The following is a 26,878-nucleotide window of genomic DNA, read 5'->3' as shown; positions in this document are numbered from 1 at the left end:
GCAGTTACCATCTCCCAGCTGAAATGTGGTAATGCTGCGTGCCAATTCCCAGATCTTCAAAAATGCAAAATAAAATGAGTTAGAACATCTATATTGTGACTGTTAAAGTCCTGCTAACTTGACAACTTGCAATTTGATTTTCTCAGGCATATTCAGGTTCTCCTTCAAAGTTTATCATCGTCTGTCTGGTATCTGTGGGCACACAGTTCAGCAAAGCTTGCGGTCTCGAGGCATGAACATCTCTCACTCCCCAACAAAGTATCTCCATTGACATTTGAAATCCTTATGGAGAAGATACTATATCACAAATGAGGTTGGGAGTATATCTCACAGGAGTTCTTACTGGACTTAATTTCAATCAACTCTTTTATTTTTCATTTTTTAATATGAATTCTAAACTTACCAAGTTTACATCTTTTCATTCAGTCCATTACAGTGAGTGGAGAACTGAAATGTCATCCAAACTGAGAATAACTTTATAAAATGTCAATCTGAGTTGATACGGATAAACCCCTATTTCTTGCTGGGGATACTTCTCTGCAGATGAATCCACGTCCCTGCTCAGACTTACCGTGGGAAATAGCACTGGTAACAGTCTATTCCTGAGCCTTTTTAACACCTGAGACGTAGATCAGAACTTGTCTTTGTAAAACTGAAAGAAGAGACTCATCTGCAAACTCCAAAGCATGATTTCTGCTATTAGTCAGCCTTTTTTCCCTTGGAGCAATCATGCAGACCAGGTGTCTTGTGTCTTTGCTGAGAAGAAAACCTGTTTTTTTCTATTGAATATATTTCCAGGCAATATAACCTATCTAAAAAGGCTAAAAAGGGATAAAGCTGTCAAAATTAAAATCCTCATTCAATAGGAATTAAAAAAAATAATTAAAAAGATTAGACTTAGTCTGTCCTGCTTGAAGGTGCACAGGGCCTTGGGTGACATGGTCTAGTGCGGTGTCCCTGCCCATGGCAGGGGGTTGCAACTAGGTGATCTTAAAGTCCTTTTCAACCCAAACCATTCATTTATAATTCCATAAACCCCTGTGCTGTAGCCACACTGCTCAGAAGCCAGAGGTGAAGGACAATCTCCCCTTGACACCTGAGCAAGTGCTGAGGCCCATCAGCACCGACTTGATGCTGAGCACAAATGGGAAATCACTGCGAAAAACCATGGGTGCATGCAAAATGCTTGTGAGGAGCACAGGCAGCAGAAAAAGCAAGGATATCAGCTTCCAAAGTATTTATTATGCTGCTGGCATTACATAGACAGTACAGTAACTCGTAAAGCGAAACACAACTTCCTGAGCAAAGAGGCTTCTTGAAAGTTATCCTTACCACCCCTCCTGTGCTCTAAGTTTTTAGTTTTAAGGGGTTCTAGGTTTTTAGGTTTCAGATGTGAAAGTCTTAGCGGCTTTTTTAACTCATTAAGGTCTTTTCTGTGAAGGCATTACCTGAGCACCATGTACTCGGTGTTAGTTATTTCGGTTCTTCCTCGGGCGCTCTCCGCCTGCCCAAGAAAGGGACGACGGGCAGCAATACAAGATGGCGGCGCACAGGGCGGGCTCACTCGGGGCGGTGCTGCGCGCATGCGCGCTGCCCTCGGCTCACGTCCCGGAGTCGGGGGACGCTGGCGGCTGTCATGGAGGTGAGGGCGGGGGGCGAGGGTTTGCAGTGGGGCTGCGCGGCAGCGATGAGGGGAGAGGCAGCTCGCTGTTCTCCCGCCTCGGCCAGATGAGGGGAGGTGTGCGACGGGGAGCCCCGGGGGTCCTTGTCCGAGCCACGGGGCATGTGGAGGGATAGGCGCTGACCGGGAGCGGTGGCAGCCCGGGTTGCTGGTGGCGGGGACCAGGGGCATCGGGAAGCGGGTGAAGTGGCCTCAGCCCGGCGGCCAGCAGCTCGGGGTCCTCTCTGAGGGATGTGGGAGTTACTGCTTGGAGCTGCTTGTTCCCCGAGGGGTTAAACTGCCGTATTACATACTTTATGCTTTTAATAAAGGATGGTAAGGCTGTGAACTCCTATGGCGGCTGCTTTCTATGAGAAGTGTTGCTGGAGCGGGAGAAGAGTGGGCAAAGGCGAATGAACCTGTTCCTAGGACTTATGACAAGCGGGCTTTTAGTTCTTGTGTGTTTCATCTGTCATAAAGCAGTGAGACCTGTGAGCCCCTGGCAACACTGCAAATCAGTCTTGATTTAACCTGTTACCTCTGCGGTATCTGTCAGCCTGACCGGGGTGACCTTCTGAGAGCATTTGGAGGGAAGAGAAGCACAAGGCAGCGGTACAGCCCTGGTGACAGCTCGGCTGCTGGCTTCAGTAGTGTGTGCGATAGCCAAAACTCAGCCCATCCCACTGATACCACTGGCACTTGTTTGTGAAGTGTCAGCTTTGTTTAGAAGTAAATAAATTGTTAGACTTTTTTTTTTTTTTTACTTTTATGAGCTTACTGCTTATAAAAGCCTTATCATACAAATTAATGCCCCACAATTAGTGTGAAAAGGTTGGCATATATTCTGATAACCTTAAAGTACTACAGTTTGGCTTATTTTTTATCAAAACAGAGCTCGTCTTCGTGCTTTCCAGGTGCTAGACGGAAGCAAGGCAAAATAACCCTTCTTCCACTGCAGTTCTAAAGGTTTTGGTATTGGCAGCCCTCCAGGTAAGGTGGGTTTGGGTGCCTTGGACACTTGAAGGTTTCTTGATGATGATATTGGCAGTCTTTTCCGACCTAACCCATTCTGTCCCATTATTTTGTGGTATGGTTGCTGTATCAGTGCACCCTAATGCTTTCAAAGAAGATATTTACTGTTGTGAGGAATTTCCTCTCACCTTCCTGTACCCTCCTGGTAACAAATGTTATAACACTGATACAAGTTTTATGTGACATCAGTTGTGAAACTGCAGTGGCTTTTAATGACTATTCATTAAAACTAGAGTTGAAATTTCAATTTCAGCTAGAGTTGGAAGTACAGAGGAGGGAAAAGGAAGAAATATCTTTCTTCAGACTTAAAAACACATTTAGGTAGATGAACCTCTCCAGACAAGGCTGCTTGCTAATACGGGAGTATGCTGTGTAGCTTTTTTTTTTTCCAGTGACAGGTGTGATTATCTGATCATTTGTGGGGTGTGGAGTAAGAACAGGAAATGCTTATCTTGTATCAGTATAAAATTAAAAGTTGTCTTCTAAGAAGTGTTTGGTTTAGCCTTGAAAACTAGCGAGGGAGCTGAGTGGGGTTAAGGGAACTAACTGGTGACTCAGAGGCAGTCTTCTGAGAGTTGTTGATGCCATAAAATATAGGAGAGATTAAGCCACTTACTGTTTAGTAAGTGGCCTTCAGAACTTGCTTGCCTTCTGTATCTCCTTAATTTAAATGAGCTCCAAGGGTTAGAGAGGCTTTGAGTGGTTGAGTCAAAGTACTATTGTAAGGACTTTTTTCATTTCGAATATGTGTGATCTGGAGTTTAAAGTAATTTTGCAGCTGAGTTCCTACTGCACTTTGGAAATTCTTAAATATGAATTGTCTGTCAGTGGTCAGGAGCACTAAGTATCTTGTTTGGCTGTATTGTTGTATGTGGAAGGAGGAAAGATGGTCTTCACGGTTATATCCGATGTGTATGCCATGCTGTTCCTGACAAGGCTTACCATTGGCATTTATTTGTCAGCCCCATGAAATACACCCTATTATGACCTCTCATCTGTGTAGCTCAGAGGCATGTTGTCCTAGAACAAGAAATTAAAGAGATTACACTGTTTTAAAGCTACCTACAGTTTCATTTGTTATCCTTACTTGTTAACTCATAGCAGGGTCAGCACACTTGCCTTATTTTCTTTTGACTTTCCAGTGGCGATGGTAACAGTTCTTTTGCTGTCATGATAGCTGATGCTTTTTGAGAAATTCATGTGTGTCTATGCAGACACAGCCAGACCTCAGCAGAAGATCTCATGTCTATAGCATGTGTGCTAAAATAGTGTGTTTTCTCCCAACAGGAGAGGGAAAGGAATGCTGTGTGCTCTCCTCTCCATTAAGCTTCTCCCTGCTTTTCCAGTAGTAATCATGGTGAAGAAATAAATTGGAGTGGGAGGAATCTGTTTGAAATAACTTTATGTGCTGTCCTCCAAGGTGAGATCCACCCATTGCTGGAAGGTTTGACTCAGAACCTCAGAAGCCCCATGCTTAGTTTGCAAAGGAAGTGGATAGCTGAGAGAGAGCATGAGAAGTTAGACTCTGCAGCTTGTGTACACAGAATATAAGGTGACTCTGGTCTTCTAAAAGTGTGACAGGAGAGAATCAGAAAGACAATTGTAGAGGTAAAGAAAAAGGTTGCTGTAACCTTTTCCGCAGACCGAAGGATTTGAGAAGGATGGTGTCAGCTGTTAAACTCTGTGGGTGTTACAGCGATAAGGCAGAATTGGTAATTTTTCTCAGACTTGCTCTTTCATGAAATCGGATTGCTTGGGCTTCCTGTGGACTCTCGAAGTGTTCACTTTAAAATATTAATGCTCCTGTATCTTATTGGGAAAATGTTGGAATGCTTTTAAGTTACTCTTCCTGCACGGATAATTCAGATTAATTGATTAAATTATACTAGAAGCTTTTGTGTAGGTGGGGTAAGAAAGTAGCTCTGGCAGCTAAGAGTGAATTATGGCAAACTACTGTAAAGATTAATGACCTGTAAGAATACTCACTTCTTACAGTTTGAAATTCAGGTTTTTAGTTAATTCAATGCAGAGTAAGTATTAAAATAATCTGCCTCTGGATTTGACACAGGGCTGTTCTAGAGGACTGGGTATGTGTCTTCTTCAAGTTGTGTTTCGCTTCATGTGTAGTGCTACCAGCACAATTAACCATTATGTAGTTTCTTCATAAAGATAACTTTGATTTTTCTGAGCTTCCTGCCAACTAGTAGATTTCGGCAGAATAGGCACCTGCTGAGTGAGTCCGATGTCATTATGAGCCACATGTAAAGGTATCAAAGTGTTGCTGGAGAAGGGAGTGTCCAAGGACCATGTGAGCAACTGAGCTGGGAGGACCCTCAGCCTGAAATCTGTTTCCATTTTGTTTCTATGTCTAAAACTCTGGATGTCTGAAACTTTAAAGTGGCTTAACTTATTTTTTTTTGAGTTTTGAGCACACACTTTGAAGTCTGAGAGTCACAGGTATGTCATGCCTGTGGAATCAAGGGGCTTACTCATGCCTAACTATTCCGTTGAATCTGTGGCTGAAGAAGTAAACAATGGCTTTGAAAAGAAGAATAAATCAACAGGGAAGTTGGATGCTATTCAGAAGGTGCTGACTGGTGTGCCTGTTGTTCAGATAGTCAAAATAGTGCTTTTAAGTCTCAATTACAGAAGCCTCATCAGGGATCTCAGTGGTCTTTTATTCAGAATAGAAAGCCTTTGCTTTTGCAGCATCTGTGGAACAGTAACAGTTTTGTTACTGCAGCTGCTTAGGTACCACCTCAGTGGTCTGAAAACATCCTGTGATAGCACATCAACTTTGATTTGTTTAGTCTATTGAATTCTGGGTTGTGGCTATTCTCTGTGAATCTGCAAAAAGCTTTATTTGAGGCTCCTGATTTCTCTTTTCTTCATACCGTATTACCTGAATATCGCTGCCTCATTTGCTGATTGCTAGGAGTGAATTCAGTACTTGTGGTACCTGTTCTCAGGAGAAGCTTTTCAGCTGTGAAAAATGCTTTCTTACGCTCCTGGTGTTGGAGGCTGTTTGGCTGCCTTGAGACCAACTTCAAGATATGCTTTAACTTGATGCTGTTATGGCTGTAGCTGTGGTGCTCTGTCTTGGCAGAGAGTTGATATAGGTTAGGAGTATGATAAGTCTTGTTTGTTAGCAGTAATTCTGTATTTCATATCTAAACTAGTTATGGTTCTCCAGCGGCATAACAACAAGAGCTAATGAACACCTTAAATCCCTCCATTGTTTTTGCAGGACTGTAAGGAGGGGATTTGCTCTTCAGTTGAAATGATGTGAGGGCTGGAAATAACACTGGTTTTCATTTTGTACTTTAGAGTTACTAAGTTTTTAACGCAGGGGTGCACTCTTTCTGTGTGCTCACATGAAGCCCTGCAAAACTGGTTCTTACAATCTCTTGAGACTCTGAGCGCTACCCAAATGTCTGTGATAATATTTATGTGATTTCTGAATGTAAATGTGATTGTGTTTCTTTTCAGCTGCGGCTTAAGCAAGACCCAGTTTGGAAGGAGGTGGGAGTGTCCACGCTTTCTTCTTAAACTGCCTTCTTCCATTGAATTCAAACACCCAAACAAGGTATCTTCTCAATAGAAAAAGCATCTGTGTTCTCCAAGTGCTTCCTGTACTTGTGCTTGTTTTCTAAATATATGTGTGCTTGTATATATATGTGCTTGTTTTCTAAATATACCCTTCCTTCCTTTGGGGAGTGGATTAGAATGAGAGGCGAGTTTGGATTTTGGCATGTTTGTTTATGAAGTGTTAGGAAGCAAGATGAAAGGTCATTTAAGATCTGGATGAAGTGAAACTTGTGGTAATTGTTCCTTCTTTACTTGGTATTGTTTGCAGGTCTTCTTTATGATAAGTGTTTTTGTCATCCTTTTGAAGGTAGCTGTAGAGACCACAATAACAAAAGGGAAGGGTGTAACTGTACCTTCCCAGATAGGCTCTGAATAATACCTATGTTAAATACTGCCTTAACACTGAATTATGATGATGATAATAAAATACAGGACTTCAACAAAACTGCAGCAAAGACAGAAACTTGCTCTCTTTTTTGTTGCAGTATGGATTTGGCTGGGTTACATTATCCTGTGAGCAAGAATCCTAATCTGACTGGAGGAGGAGGACAGATCAGAATTTTAACTGTTCCCTGTTTCTTCAGCTTTTATCAGACTGCTGGTCAGACAGGAGTTCTTGGAGAACAGTCTGAGTGTTATGGACAAGTGGGATGTAAGAAGTGCTTTTTATCAAAGTTTTGGCTAGTCTGCTCTGAGCATCAAGCAGTCTTCTACGCCCCCCTCCCTGCACCCAGCCAGAATACATTATAAAGTGGGTGGAAAAGTTGGTTTGGTGGAAGCAGGCGTTCAGTGCTTTGGGTCATGTTGTAAAATGACCTTAACATGACAACAGTTAGACATTCATCTTGGGCCTGATGTGTCTGTGGGCCGTTTCCCTCCAAAGCAGCTCATCCAGTTTCTGAGCTTTCTGTCTGACAGGGTGAGCTTCCTTAGGGCCCACAGTGTCCTTGTCACTAAAGGTAGTCCTGCGGTATGTAAAAACACCTCAGCATTGCTGGGATGGTTGAGGCACACTGTCTTTCAGTGTCATCAGAAACTTTCTGGTGTATGCTCACAGAAACAAGCATTTATTTGAAACCTTGAGAAACCTCTAAAGCATTTGGCTAAGTTAAAGGCTTTTTTTTTGTCATACCAGCTGTTACTTACGTTCAGTATAACAAAATGAATAACGAGAATGAAGCTGTAATACCTTTAAAGGCAAAGCTGTGTTGACAAAAGCAAACTACACCATGATGTGAAATAGCAGACCAGAAGGGTAATAAGAATCTAACATAGCAAACATTTCATGCCTGTCTGATAACAAATTTGGTCAAGACTATAGTTTGAAGACATCAGCTTTTCAGTAACTTGTTTTTTGTATACATGACCAGTGAACTTCCTGGTTTCAGGGAAGCAGTTCTCTGCAATTTAGGAACTGAGTCAGACTAAAGGGAATTGAAGTAATGCAGTGAGTTACTAAACACCAGATGGTAAATATCATAGCCAAGTGGCAGAGTGCAGGGGAGGGTTGTGAAGAAATATGTCAGCTGTACTAAGATGCAGGATTCATCTCCTGTCTTTTTGCTAAGTTTTAGTCTATTACAAGCTCTGAAACCGTGTAATGGTTGAAATGGAATAGAACTTGTCTACATATGACTTGTTGACTTGCAGAAGGTCAGGTCATTAAAATGACTTGGTGCTTTCTGGAAATCAAGCACCACTTTCAAGCGGACCAGGTCTACCTCTGAGCAGCTTCATATGCGTCATTTAGATCCCAATTCTGAATAACTTCTAATGTAGGCTGAATTGAAATCAGGGAGAGCTGGAACTTGCTGTCAAAGGCAAGCCTTTTCTTTATGTTAAAATTCAAAACTGTATGTATGTCAGTTTGAGTTAAAAGGAAGCTGTTCAGAAGTTGGTAAAATGTATGCTTTCATATCTCACTGTATTTAAGAACTCGCATATGTCATCCATTCTGATGATTTCTTAACACATTCTGCTTAAGACTTGGAAATGAGGATTTACTATTGTCTTGAGGCTTAAAATGAACATGTTTAAATGTTTCAGTTAAAGAAAGAGGGCTTCAAAATAGCACTTGTCTTAAATTTTTAGGCAAGGTACAAGTTCTAAGTGACAGTCATAATAGCCTTTACTGACAAATACTGGCAAGGAAAATAGAATGAAGCAAAGAAAAATATATCATATATTGGTAGGCTGTTGGGTAATATTTTCTGCCTCTGAACTTTTCCTGTGTGTTAAGAGTACTTTAGAAAGAGCACAAGGCAGAAAACCCACTGCTTACGAAGGCTCTCTGTTAGAGGAGGATTGCCAGAATACTTATTGTTGTTGTTTTTAGGGCTTGCTCTTCTTTCATGACCAGTGTTCATAATGAGGCTGTTTCTAGGTTTTTTTTTCTGTAGTACAGGGCCTTTAATTGCAAATTTTCTTAGAAATCCTGGTTGTAAAATGTCTTAGCAGTGCTTTGCTACTGCCTTAAAAGACTGTGAGCCATGATTTTTAACTGTTAAGGCCAATTTGATAGGCTGTGACTGATGGTGTGAAGGGCTCATGTGAGTATGGAGTGGAACTGTTTAGCCTTTTTGGAGATAGGTTAGCTGTATGAAGCAACCTCTAGCAGAGAAAGTGTATGGCAATGTTATTCAGGCTTTCCATAAGAATATGTGGGTGTTCTTTCTTTTCCTTCCCTATTATCTTGCATCAGTGAATTGTTATCTCTGCCTTAGCTCTTGTAATATCTGCAGGTAGTGGTGCAGGAAAAAAATACCTAAATGCTGTAACCACTGCTTGTTTTGGAGCATAAGTTATCCACTGATCTGTGGTTTAGAAAGGCACATCATGTTTATGTGAGAAACTTTTTTCTGGCCTTTTAGCAGCATAAACTGACCTAGATTGCTCCTTTGACCTATTCACTCCTGCGGCTGCTTTGTTTCTTCAGGTTATTTGAAACTTCCCCACACCTTCCTCCTGTCTTGGAAATTAATTTCCTTAAGCTATCTTGGAAAAAAAACATCTACTTGTAAACCATTAGAATAACTCAAAGAATAACACCCTTGTGAGGGCTGTAAATCCTGTCTTACAGCAGAGCACGTGTTATGTTGTGGGTAGCTGATGGTGCTTGTTGACAAAGTTATTCCCATGCTTTGCCTTACTGCGCTATGAGAGGAGGATTCAGTATAGTTATTCCTTCTATTTTTACATTTGTTTATCAGACCTTCCCAGAGCTGTTAATTAGAGCCCAAATTGTCTTTTTAGGTTTCCTCTGATATGGCAGCCTGTGATGAAGATAAACAGAGAATCTTTTGGATAGCTTAAAAACATAGGCACAGAAGAGCATGTTCGTTTTCTCCTAAAGTAAAGAATTGATTGTGTGTTAAAGGCACCTTTATGTTCTGCCACACAGAAATGGTCAGCAGTCAGCCTCTCCCCATAGCAGACAATGGGAAAAGGAAAAAGAAAAAAAGAACCAGAGCCACAGATCACGTCCCTGGGAAGTTTGAAGGTTGGTGGCAACTTCTAAGCTTTTAATTTTAATGGTCTGTTTCCCTCTGTTGTTCTCGGTTTTCTTAACATTGCTTTTGGCAAATGCTATTATAATAAGTTGATGTTTGTGTTTTTCTTATCCTCTATATTTTGGTCTTCATTCTGTGAAGCATTGTAGATAAAAAGGGTTCAGTGTGATAAAGCTGATGAGCATAAAACTTCTTAGCGGGCAAGAAACATTATAAGGTAAATTGCAAATCAAGGTGGTAGCAGTCTTTTAGATTTAAGCCCTCCAATCTGAATACTTAGTAGGCATTTTCTGATCAAGGAGTGATATGTTTTCAATCTGAAAAAAATGGTTCTGAGTTCTACATGACAGGGAAAGTGGATGAGGTCCTAGCAATTGCCGAGATATAAAATGTTTCTTGTATGAACAGATTTGTAATTTTGATGCTGGAATGAAGTCTCCTTTAAATCTTTCAGGAATTTGAAGGGGGGAAGTGAAAAATGAGGCATAATTAAGGCTGGCACATCTACTTTAATACTTCATAAATCTATTTTCTATCTTCATTACCAAGGCAATTTTTTCAGTTGCTGTCATATGAGGGATGCTCATCAGATAAATAGCTTGTCTTGGTGTTACTCACTGAAATGCTGTGGCTAATGTGTCCTTTCTGTTGGATTTCTTTGCCAGACTTGTACAAGCTGACTGCAGAGCTGCTTGGTGAGGGAGCATATGCCAAAGTTCAGGGTGCTGTCAGCCTCCAAACTGGGAAAGAATATGCTGTAAAAGTAAGTATAGAATAAAAGCAGCATCACTTCATGGGCAATATATCTTCTTCCTCCTAATATCTCAGTGAAAACGTGTAATAGAGTGGGTAATAGCAGAATATTTTGATGATTTAAATGAGCCTGCTTTACACCAATTAAGTTTTTGTCATCTTAAGTATGGTGCTTCCAGAGTGTACTGGTAATATCAACCATGGATTGAATTCACAAACAGCAAATGACGATGTGATGGATGGATCTCAGGGCAAGTTTTCCTCTCATGTCCTGATTTAACTGTAGTCCAACAAGTTTTTATCTCTCCTTATGAAGGAAGGGGGAGAGCCATTGTCTAGCATGGCCTACCAAATAATGCAAGCTTTTGAGAATGCTGCTCTGAATTCAGAGAGCATCAGTTATTGCTGTTAGTTAATGTAAAGCCGTCTCTTATTTTTTGATAAAGGTGAATCTTCATTAATGCCACTATATTAAGTGTTAGGGCCTATCAGCAGATTGGTAGTTATTTTGTGTCCCCCATTTAATTACAAATACAAGCTTTATGCTTGATTCTTTTCCAGAACCATGCCACAAATTTTAAGCCCCATTAAGAATCTAGTCCTGCAGGTGCTATAGTTTTGTGTGCACTTTGTAGAATTGTTGAAGTTGGAACAAATAAACCACTCTATTATGAACTAGACAGGATCAGATACCAAGTCTCGTGTAGTATTGGTGCATGGTTGCCTCTTCTGTACCGCAGAACTCTGGCTGTAAAGATGAGAAACCAATACTGGGTATAAATGGTGGTAGCATTTGTGGTAATATCATGAGCTTTCATGTCACGTAGTAATTGTTCAGTCGCATCCTCTTGTCGTGGTTTAAACCCAGTCAGGCAAACTCGTTCACTCACTCCCCCCCTTTTCTTGCCCTCCCCCTGCTCTCGGAGGGACGGAGAGGAGAATCAAAAAGAATGCAACTCCCACGGGTTGAGATAAGAACAGTTTAGTAACTAAGGTATAACACAAATCACTACTGCTACCACCAATGATAATAATGATAAAGGAAATAACAAGGGAAGAGAATACAACATCTCACCACCAGCCAACCGATAACTCGCCCCCCCAGCCCGACCAAGCTCTGACCGATACCTCCTCCAACCCGGTAGTCTCCCAGCCCTTCCGGCTAACTCCCAGTTACATCCTGGGCATGACGTGCTGTGGTATGGAATACCTCTTTGGTCAGTTTGGGTCAGGTGTCCTGTCTCTACTTCCTCCTGGCTTCCCCTCCTCCCTGGCAGAGCATGAGGCTCACAAAGTCCTTGGCCAAACCAAAACATCGCTTGTTATCAGCTCTGTTCCCGAGCTGAAAGTCAAAACATTGCACTGCACCAGCTACCAAGAAGGGGAAAAATGACTGCTACTGCTGAACCCAGGACACCTCTGTAGAAAGCCCTTGTATTCTTTTAGGCTCTTTCAGAGGAGTATGTGAAAGAAGGTGACTTCTGATGGCAGCACAGAGATTGAATGTATGTTTTCTTTAACATGTTAAATCCTACTATTGGGTCTCCATGAAGTTTGCACTATGGAACAGACTCATTTTGTGGTGAATTTGGTACTTCTTACTTAAATGCCTATAATGACAAATCTCTTATTTTTGGCTGTTCAGTGTCTGATGCGACTTAAATCTGATTTTGTTTGGACTCAAACGGATATTCTTTTCTGCACACTGCAGATTTAAAGTGATGCAAGAAAAACCTTGTGGTAACTAGTCAGTTGACTGTGTAACATGTGGATTTAGTTCCTTACTTCTCTTCCTGTCCTCATTTCTCTTGTCCTTCGAATGCCCTCCAGAGCTATGCTGACACTGTAAATAAATGACAGATAAGAAATTAATCAAAGGCGGAGTGTTTTTTCTCTGGTGGGCGTACCTGAGATTCAGGCCTTGCGTCAGTTGCCATATTCCACAGCCATGCACAGTTTCTGCAGTGAATTTTCAAACCTGAGCTGTAACTCTTTCCACAGATCATTGAAAAAGATGCGGGGCATAGTCGGAGTCGGGTTTTCCGTGAAATAGAAACGCTATACCAGTGTCAGGGGAACAAGTAAGTACAGAGTCTTGTGCAGGATTTTATGTTCGAAGTTTCTTGAATGTTTTTGCAAGCTTTCAAGCCTCTTATATGTGACTAGGTTAGTTGCTTTGCAGTAGTCCCCTCAAAACCAGTTGAAATTTAGGCTTGACCTATTCAAAATAAGAATTTCCACTTCTCTTACCTGTGAAATTTAGGGAGATATTTATAAATTAAAATTCACATAACTCAGATAGCAGCCAGGTCACTGTAGCCTGAATGTACTTCAGCAATGCATGGCTCTTGGCCAAATGAGGAATTAACATTTTGACACCCACCCCAGTGATTTCACCATCAGTAAAAGCTGACCTGATACCAGCTGCTGTTGAAAGGAACAGTCTTGCCATTCATTTCCCTAATGTGTGGTTTGTCCTCTTTGTGTCAGCCTTCCTGCTTTTGCACTGGAACTCTTAGATCAGCCAAAAGCTAATTTAGCTTTCATTTGGATGTGTGCTGGCTTCACATAGCCACAGGATGAAGCAACTTTAAATCTGCCACTTGTGCCTGAAGAGGAGGCAAAGGCTGCCCAGCCAGTGGCAGTGATGCCTCTGTGATGAGTTTCAGCTACTCCTTTAGATGCCTCTGTTAGTCTGGAATGTATACAGCAGCTGTTATCTGTACTCAGTTGTGCAGTTTATATCGAGCCTTCCTTAAAGAAATTTTAGTACAATACCTAAAGATAATTTAAAAACAAACTTTTTACCATACTCATGGGTTTGAGTTGTGCTATAGAGAAGCTTATTATATCTTTGTTCCGTTTGTGGTTAAGAGCATAAGGTCTTCCAGTTACGTAACTGATGGAAAAGCTCAAGCTCTTATGACTACACACAGAATTTGGATTTTGTGTGTGCCATTAAGTATAGAAGAATCTGTCGTACGCTTTTGTCGTTCTCAAAGCAACATGGGGTGTTTGTGTTGTGCTGCATAGTCTGTACACTAGCTAAACAGGAGTGAGATAGCCTGCAAATCGTAACTACAGTGCTGGATTTAATATCATGCTGACAGATGCCTGTCTCCTTTTGAGCCCTATGTGTTTTGCCTTGTGATTTCCAGAGAGAAAAAGAGTGCCAGTTTAATTATTTTTATGTTCTTGCCTTCAGCACAAATGCAGTGTTCTAAATTATTAAATACAACCTATTACCGGTTATTTTCCTGTCAATTGAGAAGTAGCAGAAGTCTCTCACAACCCTGATTTTGGTGTTTGGCCTGCTTCCCGTGCTTCAGTTTCAGTGTGACTTGGAAATGTGGTTTTAATGCCATAGGCAACCAAAGCAACTTGTTTAATTTGAGCTTTTAGTTTGGTTACTTCTGCCACTTCCTAATTACCCATGCTGAAACTACTGCTCTGTTTACAGTCTGTGCCTGTTTCTCCCATTTCCCCTTTGGTTTCTTTTGTCTTTTAAAGGAACATTTTGGAGTTAATAGAGTTTTTTGAAGATGATACAAGATACTACCTTGTCTTCGAGAAGCTGCGAGGAGGTACTGTGCAGTAACTGTGCTTTCGTTCATGGAATTACCTTGTTATCTTGGTCAATCATCTTGGTCCTGTTTGTCTCAGTGTTTTAAAGTAGAAAATGAAGAACTTATTACAAATACCTGACAATTAAGACAAAAAGGAAGTAGAGGAATTAATATACAAAGCTTGAAGTGGGGTTATTCTTGAATATTGATGGGTCTGGTCATACATCTGCAATCCTTTTCTGCAGCTAAGCAATGGAAATGTCAGCATTACTAAAGTTGAAGCTTTGGAATATAGTTACTAGGTCAGTGTACCTTCAGACAAGGGGAGACATGCAGTATGTCAGTTACTATGCATGATCTTAGTCCGGCATCTATATACTTTGTAGTATTTTCCCTTAATGTAGGATTGGCTTTGCTTCCTGAAATTCAAGGAGAGCTGGTTTGAACAACGTCTTGCTTCTGCCTTACGTTGCTGTAATTGTAAAGCAGTCTGCTTGTTGCTGTTTGAGGGCCAGTCAAGTCAGCATGTGTAGTCACTGGTCTTCAGCATTTAACAGTCACCTGAGCAATAAGAAGGCTACTTCTCATTCCAGAAGCACTTTGTGGACTTTCTCACATTTGTCTGCATTGAGTATGATTACAGTATCCATTAATTGCGTGGCTGTGCAAAACTGTGAGTTAAAAGTGTGGACACCTTTCAAAAAAACCCTGAGTTTCTGAAGGAATATAGTCTGTCCATGGAACATCATCTATTGTCACTGCTCAAGAAGGTTTTCAGTGGCAAACAGTGTGAACAGGAAATGTAAATTCTTTCAGTATAGATGCAGAACTCTTTAAAAAGAGAAGGGTATGGTTTTCTTGAGTAAAAGCTTTGGTTTACCTTCCCTTAAATTTACTGCATCATTTCATTGTGGTTTCCTCTAACACTGTTCCTCTTAATGCACAGACTTCTCTGTCAAATTAGGTATAGCAGGGCTCGATTGGGATGAATCTGCATTTGTCTGTTTTCCCATCTCCACATTTTTCTATTAGTTAACCCTCCTCTTTGACTGTGAGACTGTCATTGTCAGGGTACCTGTGCTGCTGCTGGAAGGGTAATAATGCTACACCTTCTTCTCTCTCATAGCTACTGTTTTTACAGTAGTCAGCTAGATCTGAGGCTAGTTTTCTCTTTGAAACATTTCAGTATTTGAAATGTGAAGTATGTGGGTTTGAAGAAAAAGATAATGAGAATTAGGGGTCAGACCAGCTTCTGATGCGCTACAGATTCAGATGTAAGCAGCCTGGCTGGCAAGAATGAGAACATTAACCTTCAATGGAAGCCTTACTTTAATAACTCCAGTCTCAGAGACTGATGTTACCTACAATGCTGGGACATAACTTGGGCTTTCCATTTTCAGCTTTGCTTTCCTGTAGCTGGGTAACTGAAGGAGCTGTGCTGCTGTTTCAGCTGTGTTCAGTTCACCATGATATGCAGAAGCCCTTTAATATTCTTGCCTGACAGCATTTTATAATTGAAAGCATTAAAATCCAGCTTATTATATTGAACTTGCATGATAAAAGAATCCTTTTCTCCCTTTTTTCCCTCTGAAATGCATTTTGGGAGGTGCTACATGATGCTTTCTCTCTGATGAATACTGAAGTGATGGTAACAACTGTGGCAGGAGTGCCCTGCTTTTCTTTCTCTTTGTGGGATTCCTCTGTGGGTTGAATATAAAGTCTGTAGAGTATGTTTTCGTTGTTACTGATACAGTTTTTATCTGAGTTTGGAACTTTAGCTCTATTTAGAAAGACAATCTGAAATAAACCCGCTGAGTGAAATAAGCACTTCAGGTGGCTCAGTATTGTTTCCTGCAAAGCCTGGGGCCTTTTCCACAGCAATATAAAAACATTCAAGAACTGTTATTATTTTCTAAAGGTGTAAAGAACAACTATACCAGGAAAACCCTTTGAACTCTGTGCCCTTAAGAAATTTGTAGCAAACCAGACAGTGTTATTTGTCAAGGGAAACCTGTATTTGAATCTGATAACCTGATCCAAAGTGGCCATCCTCCATCCGCCTGACACAGCGTAGCTCTGTGTATCTGAAGAAGATTTTGTCATATCAAAGCATATCTGAAGAGTCTTTTGTCCATCTTTCTTCTTTTTGACTCTTAACTGTTTCCTCTCTAAATCCTTGCTGTGGAGGAGTGGCAGCAGCATTGATGGTTTAAGAAAAAGAATTACCGCAATAGAGAATGAGATGTTTCCTTCCACATCTAGAGCTGAAGAATAAAAATTAAATCACCCAAGATATAAATGTTTACTGTGTTGGGGGCTAATAACAGATGGCAGCTACTTCGTAAATTTCTCAGCTTGGTTGCTTTTATAAATATACCTCTCTGAGTAAGAAAATGGAAGGCTGTAGTAAAGCTGTTCAGTGGGCCTGGATCCCTGTGGACTACATTAAAAATGTCTTAAAAAAAAACAATTAAAGATTTTGAGAAGATTGATAGAATTCAGTTGAAATTAAGGAATTGAACCTCCCTTTATCCTTTGTTAAAGGGGATACCAGTGGAGCTCTACCTGCAGCCTATAGTCTTTATATTTGAGAGGTCTTTTGTCAGAGAGGTCGTGTCCCAGGCAAATTTTGCATTAAGTCAGTGTCCAAACCTGACCTTGATGTCAGTGGGAATTTTAATGTGTATTTAAAGGTAGGATGTCTTTTAATTTTGCTGATGTTGAGAGAAAATCCAGATATACAAGGCTTAAATTGTCACATTACACAAAATGAGGAGAGCTAATTTGAGCATGGTCACCTGTGGCATGGGGTTTGGCTGAAGTGCTATATACATCCTTTGCTGATGTTTGTTACTAGTACTGTTAGCAAGTCTCTACTGCTTACAGTGTGTGGAAAACAGACCAGTCTTGCTGAGGCAGTAAAAAGTGAGTGCCTTTCATGCTCTGCTTAAACTAGAGGGCTGCAGTGTTTGAAAATTATGTCCTAGCGTGCTGAAGTATTGAAGCTGTACCTTTCTCTTAGTCATTTTCCTGTTTGGTCTACAGAAGTTATCTGCTGTGAAAGGCTGTTACAAAATATGAGAAATGAGGTTATGAATTCATGATATTTGGTACTAGTTCGTCATTATTTTCTGAGGCTCTTTTCATATAAAAACATGGGATTGTGACATTTCAGTTCCTGCCACATAAACATACTAGGATAGAGTGATTGTTACAAATAACTTCTCTAAATTACTTCTGGCCCAGCTCATGCTGAAATCCGTTCTCCCCTTATGTCAGACTAGTAGTCATGTGTTTTTGTCCTTGTACTTGACAAAGGCTTTTCTCAGCCCAGGCAGCATTCATGCTATGGTTTTCCCTTTCACCTCTTACTCTGGCAGGTTCAATTCTGGCCCATATTCAAAAGCGGAAGCACTTCAATGAACGAGAAGCTAGCAAAGTGGTGAGAGATATTGCCTCTGCTCTGGATTTTCTTCATACAAAAGGTAAGAGAAAGCTGTATCTGTCTTTACTAGTTGATATTGTACATTTAGGTGATGGAGCACATTTTGTTTGTAAGTAGTCAGCCTTGGCTAACATTTCTATTTACAGCAATGCCAGATGACTTATGCTGTTTTCCTCTATAGTACTGTTTTCATAATGTGTTAGTTTAAGTCATCAGCTGTGTTAAGATGGTATAACCTTTTGAAGAAGAAAAGTTAAACTGGCAACCAGGGAAAATGAATATTAGGGTTGAACCTGTTTGCTTGCTCTTGTTACCTAAGCTGCCATATAAAGGTTATTCAAAAGGGAGCTAAATATCCTTTTTAATGTTCCCCTCTTTCAGGTCTACAGAGATGTTTTTCTGTATTTACCCAGAATTTCTGCTGGTTACAAGATGCCTTTGCCTATAGTAGCTTTTGGTCTCCACATTTAGACCCCCGCTGTTGGGTTGGGAGACCTAGAAGTGAACCGTAGTCCTTGTTTGAAGGTGCCCTCATTTCATTTGGACTTGCTCAGATTTAAAAGCAGTTCTGTTTATAGAGAGGCCATTTATGTTAAAATATTCTCCTGCTGCTTTATCTGCTTAGGAGTACTTTTGTTTCATTTCAAAATTCTTTGAGAACTGATGAAATACATTGCATTTATTATAGACAACATCTTACCTAAGCAGGGATGTATGGGAAAGGCTCAGTTCATTTAATTGCAATCCTGGAAGAAATCTTTATTGTCTCTGATATGAATTGAGGAAATTTATTTCAAATGGATTATTCTGTGCTGTTAGCATACGTAAGTATTATCCAACTAGCCTTTTAGAATCAAATTCCTGTGTGTGTTATGGTCACCCCAGAGTAGATATTCATATTGAATGTGATAGATGCCTTCAAAATCTTTCCTGGGTCATAATTATCTGGTCTTGTGTAAATTAAGCAGCTCCAGTCCATTCTATTCAGACTACCTCTGAATAGAATGACATTTAATTGGAGGCTATTTTTATTGGTTATTTATTATGATTAATTTTTTGCTCCATTTATTTTGGCCAAGTGGATCTCAGCAGATCTACATTTGATGTCCGAGTTGCTTAATACTGGCCCCAGTTCAATAAATGTTTAATTGTAGGCTTTACTTACATGTCACAGGATGGGTTATATGCTTGAGTTAGAATCACAGCATTGGTACCTCAATAGGTTGAATCTCTTAAAAAGTATAGTAATGCATAGGGAATAAAGTGGTAAACCTGTGGTGTATGGATCTTGTCACATGTTGTGACCATGTTAGGAGAAGTTGATCTGAATGTGGAAACAAACTTAATTTGAATTAAGTTTTTGTTGTAATCTTCATAGCCTGTCTATGTGATAACTCAAATCTGAAGAGAATGTAGTCTTTGAATACCTGAGTTTAGAAGATTTTGACTTTGAGATACGAGGCAAATAAGGAACAGAAAGCTTAGGCTGAACATGTAGAGAAATTATTTTTTTGTGTTAATGCTATAGTAGGTTTCTTAACAGCCAGAAGTCTAGGAACACTATTCAAGGGAGTTTAAGATGGACTCGGTTAATATCTTCCTGTAGTTCTCTCTCAGCTTTTGGATTTAATTCCCCTTTTCCCAAACGAGCAGAGTGAGTCATTAAAATGGCTTTAGAGCAGCAATCCACTTTCTTGCTGTTTGCTGTGAATTGATATGGTGGGGCTAGGGCTTGCAGAATCGGCTGCAACATCCCCTTCCATTTTATTATTCTCTTTATGGTTCTTCCATGTGACATTAAAATAATTAGTAAGTAGCATGCAGAACACTAAAGTAAACAGGAAATTAAAGCATTTTTATTGCACAGCTTAATAGTGAACTGCTATAGCTAGATGCTTAAAAGGAAAAATTGAATAAGGACAGCTAATTCTTTTGCCAGGAGTAATTTAAAACTCAGCTGGATGATAATACTGCCTTACACCCACTTGGGATATCTGTGCTTTATTGCTGATAATCCACTGGAGGAGTGTTTAAAGGCAGTTGTCTTCTTAATGCTGTGTTCAACTGCAAAATAAAATGTTACACAATCAGACATTTGAATTCAAACAATAATACAAAAAAGTGCTGTTGGGTTTCACACTGAAAGCCAAACCAGCTGTTGGGAGTTTTGTCAGCCTTCCTGTAAATGTCAGCACAGGCCATTTTGATGGATTCATTATGCCATCTTCCACACATAAGCAATGCGAACTGCATCTTTATGAAAGCTCTGATTCCTTCAGATTGGTGTTATGCTGTGCTTTTAATGTATTTTAAATCATGTCTTGTGGAGCATGCTGAAGAAAAGGCATTGGGAACTTCCATACCTAGGATTTGGTGGGGTATTTTCTTTTTTGTACTCTGAAGTAGTATCAAGTGTGCCTGGAGTGTAATTTTTTCAAAGCAAGGTATGAGTGCAGTTAAATTACAGCCAAGATGCTCATTTGATTTGATTTCTTTGCTTCCAATTTTCTGCCTTCCCTTTAAGTTTGATCAAAACTGGAGAACTTCTGGAAATTGTGTTTAGACATTTGAAGAACTGCTTTGACAATGCAGAACCACCTTTGCCTGTGAATTGCACACATTTGTGCTCTCCCCGATGGATTAGCCTGTTCTTATAGCAGTTGAATGAATGAAAAAGTCCTTGGGTTGTTCTCCTTTAGCTTTTTTCCTGCATCTCTGACTAAACCATTTAAATTTTCCTTTGCTTCAGCAGTGAGTATGTACCTCCCTGTTAAAGGGAGATATTTTCACTTGGGAATTCAGGGGTTTTACTGGGGAGAGTGTTTCAAATATTGTCTGTGCTGGTAGGACTTTAGCAAACCACCAGCTGATCCATTTGTAAAGAAGGACCTTATTGCAGAAGGCACAAAAATGTTTTGAGTTAACTGTGTACACAGGTAAACTGTGTACACAGGTCAATCATCTTAATAAGCTGCTTTTAATTAACATAATTAAGTTGGGCTAAGGCAAAATGTTCCAGTGTTAGCAATTTCAGTTACTTGCTTGGCTGACTGTCATGTACATTAAAGGATGATAAAAGTACAGCAGGATGCATGGTGACTTTTAAGAAATACACTTTGCAATTAAATTACTTGCAGTATCATTAATGAGGGGTGTGTGTATATAGCAAACTCAGGCCTAGAATGTTTCTCTATTAGAGAATTGTCTATTAGTGTATTCTTCTAATAAAGTGAAATTATGAGAAATAAACCAGGAGAGTATCTTCTTTAATGAACATTTGTACTCTTGTGTAGGTATTGCTCACAGGGACCTGAAGCCTGAAAACATCCTGTGTGAGTCTCCAGAAAAGGTGCTGCTCTGCTCTCTTAACCTTCTGAAGTGTATTTTTTAGCTTGCTTTCCAGAAAGTCTCTGTTTCCTCTCCTCTTCTTGAAAACTTTTGAACCCATTAGTGAACTTCAAGTAAATGTAACAGGACTGAAGCCTGAGACTAAATTTGAGCTGCAAAAATGTGAGCATCTGGCTAGGAGATAAGAAGCCAACTGTTCTTAGAGGGGGGATGGCAATTACAACTTGGCACTTCATTTCTTCTGAGACAGTAATACTCGGATGGACAAGCAATGTTTACAAGGCAGCTGGTCACGTTATATGTGCCCAAACTGCCCCCATGCATACTGTCACTTTCCTGGCCAAGTAAAAGAATCATGGAATAGGGTCAGATGCTGGCGGTGTGGGAGCAACTGGGGCAGAGGGGGCAAATGCAAGGAGCGGAATGTAGCTGTAAGAGACTGGGTTTCACTAATCCTGCTGCTAGAACAACTTGTGCTCTGTCCTGGGGCTTTCCACACAGGGCTGAGTGCGTATATATTGCGTTAACCCCAGGCTTCTGGACCCCTTACTGTTTTGTCCTTATTTTTAGGTATCACCAGTAAAAATATGTGACTTTGACCTTGGTAGTGGGGTGAAGCTGAACAGTGCATGTACTCCAATAACTACTCCTGAATTGACAACGCCGGTAAGAGACCTAGTGTGGCTTCATGCTTTTTGTCTTCTACCATAGAACAAATTTTCTTGTCTCCAGAGGAGAGCTTCCAAAGGGCTTACTGCCACCTACATCCAGTGGTGGATAGTTCATTTAAGGTGAAAAATACTGTCTTGGTTTCCCAGTCATAGCACAAATATACAAAAGCACAGGAGCTCACCGTGTTAAGTTTCCTTTTGGCTAGGAAGTAACACTTTGATCCTGTTCATCTTGGTCCATCAAAGCTTTAATGGAGGTTTTTTGTGTGCTTATGAACTGAGTTTGAACCTTAGTTTTGTGTTCGTTTCTCCGTGTTTAGGTTCTGTAGCTAACACCTATGAGCTAAGGGGAATGAAAGCTCTGTAATCAGGCTTTATAATACACATTAGTTTGAAAAACTACAGTGCTATGCTTTTCTTATTACTGTGAAAGGAAAATCTGTCAGGTTTGCAAGAATATGTTACAGAAATCGCCTCCCTTGTTTACTTTCTGAAAAGCCTGATAACTAATGGGTAAGAATTAAAAACCTGAAATACATAAATTAGTATTTGGACTCTGTATAAATGACCATAGATTCATATTAAATTATCAGCTTATGATTCTGCTAAAGAACAGTCGGAACTATTACGTCTCTATAAGGTCTCTGTAGTCCTTAGTCCTGAAACGTGTTAATTTTTTCCTGTGCTGTATGCTCACAAAATGTTTCAAAGCTCTTGGCAATTCCATTTAACCTTTGAGGGATGTGGGGAGCAGTTGTAATTTGATTTAACAAAATGGGACTTGCAGTGAAAGCCAGCAGTAAACTTCAGTAGTCCCTGATGCCTTATTCTGCTTTTAGACCAAGCTGCCTGCTATAAAGAGAGGAGAATGACAAACATGAGTTTTGTTTTGATTTGACCCACCTTTTGATAACTTGCTTGAATTCGGTTTCCTAGTGTGGGTCTGCAGAATACATGGCACCTGAAGTGGTTGAAGTCTTCATGGAGGAGGCCACGTTCTATGATAAGCGATGTGATCTTTGGAGCCTGGGAGTGATTCTGTACATCATGCTCAGTGGTTACCCCCCTTTTGTGGGCAACTGTGGCACAGACTGTGGCTGGGACAGAGGAGAAGTCTGCAGAGTTTGCCAGGTGAATGCACATGCGCTAAGTATATGTGAGAGAGTGCCCCATAAACTTAGGGTGTAAGACTTGGCCATAATGCCAGCAGGGAAGAGTTGTGACTGTAACCCAACCAGTTATTTGGGAGGATAAACTGCCACTAAGAAGCGAGGGTGGTAATACAGAAGTTGAGTGATGATATCCTTTTCTAAAGTAAGTTTTGGCAGCTGCCTCTTTCTCCTCCTGATGTAAGGTCTTGGAACTTAATGTCCTCTCCCCCACCCCACTGTCCTCCTGTATTCTGTAATTCTCAATCTGGTTTATGGCAGTCGCCATAATTCCTCATATAAAGATTGAGCCCCAGGAGAGTTTCCACGGAGGGCCTGAATTTATTATTTCTAAAACCTGAATACACTGTTTGCACTGTTACAAGGGGGTTGAGAGGTGTTTTCAGCAGACTGTGTATCATGTCCATCAAAGGATGTGCTGCAACACTCTGGAGCCTGCTTTCAATTGACTCCATAGGAGACTGGCTGGTTCAGTTCACCACATTAGGTAGATAAAACTTAGTGAGAAGATTCCCACCTGAGAAGTCTTCTGGTTGCACTCTATTTTCTTTTACTAGAACAAGCTTTTTGAGAGCATTCAGGAGGGCAAGTATGAATTTCCTGACAAGGACTGGTCCCATATATCCTCTGAGGCCAAAGATCTCATCTCAAAGTTGCTGGTTCGCGATGCCAAAGAACGACTTAGTGCCGCTCAAGTTTTGCAACATCCGTGGGTTCAAGGAGTATGTATCCCCCTTATATATAGTTATTTTTTATTTTAAGGCTTGTCTTCCAGAATGACAAACAAGTTGTTCGCTGTCTCTGAACTTTTAATAGAGTCATTATGTGTTTTAGTGCTCTTGATTAATTAAACAATACACAGTGGCTTTATTCTTTCTGGAGCTCTGTGTGATAAATATTTAGATGAATCTGTCAACCTTAAATGTGTTGCTGTTTTGTTTTGTTTTTTAATTATTGCCTTATGCATTTTAAATGGCTTTTTTGTGAATACCAAGCACTGCAGTACACTAATTATGATGTTACTCTTCAGTACAGTAAAGCAGGCTGCTGGTAGATACGGTTTTAAAAAGAACAGCAGTGTTCTCTTTTGCTTTAGTTCCCAGTTCAGGAAAGAAGGGATAGAACCTCTAGAGAGCTTCCAAAGCTTTAGTCTGATACCTGCAAACTGTGGTGTCTTCTTGTGAGGGGAGGCTGATTATGAAATGTGAATTGTAAACCCACAGTGAGTTAGTTTATATGCAATATCCATTAGTTGTAAAGATTTGGGGGAGTCCCCTGGTTTTTATCACTCTCTTGGAAAAAGAGTTTCCAGCTGCTCGTACATAACTAATTCTTCTTAACTGCTTCTTCTAGCAGGCTCCTGAAAGGGGATTACCTACCCCTCAAGTTCTTCAAAGGTAATATTTTTTTTATATGTCTGTAAACTTGGCCAAGAATCATTACTGAAAGAATAGGGAGAGATGACAAGGAGGTGACAAATCAGGGGGTAAGATCCCTGCTTGAGAAAGCAACTTCATAAATGTGCAGCACTAATTTTAAGAATATCAGAAATATTAAAGCTCTGATTTTTCTTTATGGTCTAATCTTGCTTGGTTGTGGGAGAGTCAATGCAGAAGATTCCTGTGGTGCTGTGCTAATCTTAGACAGGCAATAATGATGGTTTTGGCAGTTTGCTGCCCAGGAGGGGGAAAAAAAAAAGGCATGAAGGCACACATTATCCAAAGGGGCTACGTTCTGATGGGTGAACAGGGACTTGGATATGACTTCTGTGTAGTTGGTGGTAATCACTATATGAATGTAACTGTGAGCAGGGCAAGCCTCATTTAAAGTGATTTGATGGCAGATTCTGTATGCCAGAGAGCCTGAGTCACACATTTCTGTTTCTGTATCTGCCACTGGTGATTCCAGGTGGTTCTTCCCATCAGAAATGCATTTCCTTAAGCCAGATGTGCAATTACAGTGGGATTGCAAGTTCTCTGAAGACGGGCAACAGTATTGCCCTGTATGCCCATCCTTTTATAACATGCAGAAATTGAGCGTTCTATCTCAGGTGGCTTCTTGGGTTGACATGGGAAGCCCTTGGCAGAATGAGGACTAGAACTGTGGCTGTTTCCAAATTCCCAGCGTGTTTTTGTTATGTACTGCTTGTTCTCACAGTGCAGAGATGCAAATATTAACTGGTCATTTTGGCTGCTGTGTTGATGTTTTGATATCAGAGATAAAACTGTGGATGTAAATGCTCTGCTGTGAGGGTAACCAGCTGAAGTGACCCTGTGTGGGCTTTAACCACTTTCTCCTTTTCCCTTAAAAGGAACAGTAGCACGAAAGACCTGACACTTTTTGCTGCTGAGGCCATAGCCCTCAACCGGCAGTTGTCTCAGCATGAGAATGAACTCAGCGCAGAGCAGGAGAGCGTTGCCCATGCTGTGTGCTCCATGAAGCTTTCACCTCCGTCCAAGTCCCGCCTGGCCAAGCGCAGAGCAATGACGCATGCCACCAAAAACACTGACTTCCAGCCAGTTCCCCATAAAGCCTTTTAAACTTCTTCCCTGCTATGGATTGGCAAGATCAGCCTATGTTCTTATTTGGATTTTCAGCGCTGATAAAAGCTTCTCTGCTTCTGACACTTTGATTAGAAGCTTGCTCTTGTGATGCTACTTGTAACTTTAAGGGGACAGCTTTTTATGGGAATGTTTTTTGCCTGTCAGATTTTGGTGCATTAAGATAATTTAACTGATGTTTTTAAACTGGGGAAGATGGGTTTGCTGCTGAATTATCTGAGGTGATAAATCACTAAGCTTTCCTTATTTTCCTCTTAGAAGAGCATGCTTTAAAATGTGAGCTTGAAAACAAGGAAACCTACTTTCTTGCTTTGCCTGGCAGGGCATCAAGGCTCTCCCTGCCTATGGCTGCTCTCCTTGGCGGCACATCTTGCAAGGTGCTGCTGCTTGTGTCAGCAGCAGGGACTGTTCTCAACCAACAGTGCCCTTCTCTTTCTGTGGACTCAGGAAGCGAAGATAATGACTGGGTGGATCTCTGTCCCCGTTACCTTCATTGGGCTTAAACTGTATGAGGTAAAGGCACAGGGATCGCTCAGGCTTGTGGAGATGAGAAGGGCTGGGTTGCTTTTTTACCCTGTTGATAGTTTGTTGTCAGCATGTGGGATGAAAGCTGGAAATGTTATTTCTTTATCTGACATCTTTTTGTTCTTACCTAAAATACATCATCTCTTTTTGTAATTGGGTTTGGTCTTGGTGTCCAGTATGTCCCCTTCTCTGGCAGTTACACTGTTAAGTCAGATAACCACAGCATAACAGATTGTTTATATAACAGGTTATATTTAGTATCTGTTTTTTTTTTATATCACTGCTACCCTCAGTTACATCTTCTTTTCTGTAACCTCATGTTTCTCCAGCTCCTTTTGTGTGTGTTACCTGGAGTTCTTAATGTGAATGGACAGGCTTCAGTGAGCTTTGATGTGTGAATGATTCAGGATTATCAAACGCAGGGGTACATCTGTACAAAAATGGTGCTGCAGCTGTTACATTCTGCTCCTGCAGTGATCTCGGGCTGGGTGTGTAGACTCTTCCTTCCAGTTTTACTGCTGTGCTGCACAAGGGGTCAGGAGTAATTTGGAAGGGTACTGGCTGAAAAGCTGAAGACTTTGAGTGACCAAGGTGAGGTGTCCCTGGGGAAGGACACGGATATTGAGCACTTTCTGAAACGTAAGCTGTGAAAATTGGGCCACTAAGATGCCCAACATGATGCACCTTAACTTGCCAGCCATTTCTGGAACCCTTTGCAAGGGCATTGTGTACAGGGGGAGAGGGAGAGGAGGAGGCCCCTGAATGCCAGCACAAAACCCTCCCAGGCAGAAGGAGAAGGAATAAAGTAGCAGATCCAATGAGTGCTTGGAAACTGAAAGGTCAAGGCTGAATGTCTTTGCATGGCCTATTCAGAGCAGTTTTACATTATCTTTTAGCAGTGTGCATACAGCTATTTTTATACAACATGTTGGTTTTTGTGACTAATATTAAAGTTGTTTCAGAGATTTTATACATTGTGCTAGTGGATGGATTATGAAATGCATCTTGCTTTGTTTTTATTAAAATGCTTTAAATTATGGATTTAACACAA

The 26,878-nt window shown here is 40.7% G+C and overlaps 1 protein-coding gene and 1 long non-coding RNA gene across 5 annotated transcripts in view; one reads left to right on the top strand and one right to left on the bottom strand.

Moving 5' to 3' along the window:
• LOC134165864 (uncharacterized) overlaps positions 1–26,878 on the bottom strand; it is a 303,752-nt gene that overhangs the window by 41,659 nt on the left and 235,215 nt on the right. The gene's annotated exons all lie outside the window — the stretch shown is intronic.
• MKNK1 (MAPK interacting serine/threonine kinase 1) lies at positions 1,556–26,878 on the top strand. 4 transcript variants are annotated; one of them, XM_062623019.1, is made up of 14 exons: positions 1,556–1,642; positions 2,553–2,626; positions 6,182–6,278; positions 9,681–9,779; positions 10,455–10,552; positions 12,544–12,623; positions 14,053–14,126; positions 17,489–17,593; positions 20,847–20,902; positions 21,472–21,567; positions 22,509–22,703; positions 23,299–23,463; positions 24,098–24,138; positions 25,053–26,878. In XM_062623019.1, exons 4-14 carry the CDS (start codon positions 9,683–9,685, stop codon positions 25,279–25,281), a joined length of 1,236 nt encoding a protein of 411 aa, XP_062479003.1. In that variant the 5' UTR covers positions 1,556–1,642; positions 2,553–2,626; positions 6,182–6,278; positions 9,681–9,682; the 3' UTR covers positions 25,282–26,878. The 4 variants fall into 4 exon arrangements, with proteins under 4 accessions (XP_062479003.1, XP_062479002.1, XP_062479004.1 ...); XM_062623018.1 differs by having other exon boundaries at positions 1,557–1,642; positions 24,095–24,138; XM_062623020.1 differs by lacking the exons at positions 1,556–1,642; positions 6,182–6,278 and having other exon boundaries at positions 2,604–2,626; positions 24,095–24,138.

Source organism: Pezoporus occidentalis, unplaced genomic scaffold, assembly GCF_034315485.1.
Source record: "Pezoporus occidentalis ecotype Australia unplaced genomic scaffold, CSIRO_AGI_Poc_V1 ctg25, whole genome shotgun sequence".
Lineage (NCBI taxonomy): Eukaryota > Metazoa > Chordata > Aves > Psittaciformes > Psittacidae > Pezoporus > Pezoporus occidentalis.
Note: the sequence above shows the minus strand (reverse complement) of the source record. Positions and strands in the feature narration are given on the sequence as shown.

Excerpts from the sequence above, each read along its gene's own strand:
- MKNK1 (XM_062623017.1), top strand. The coding sequence starts at position 9,665 with ATGTTCTGCCACACAGAAATGGTCAGCAGTCAGCCTCTCCCCATAGCA. Across the intron at positions 9,780-10,454 it reads CGTCCCTGGGAAGTTTGAAG|ACTTGTACAAGCTGACTGCA; the intron begins GTTGGTGGCAAC and ends TTTCTTTGCCAG. Across the intron at positions 22,704-23,298 it reads AAGTCTGCAGAGTTTGCCAG|AACAAGCTTTTTGAGAGCAT; the intron begins GTGAATGCACAT and ends TTCTTTTACTAG.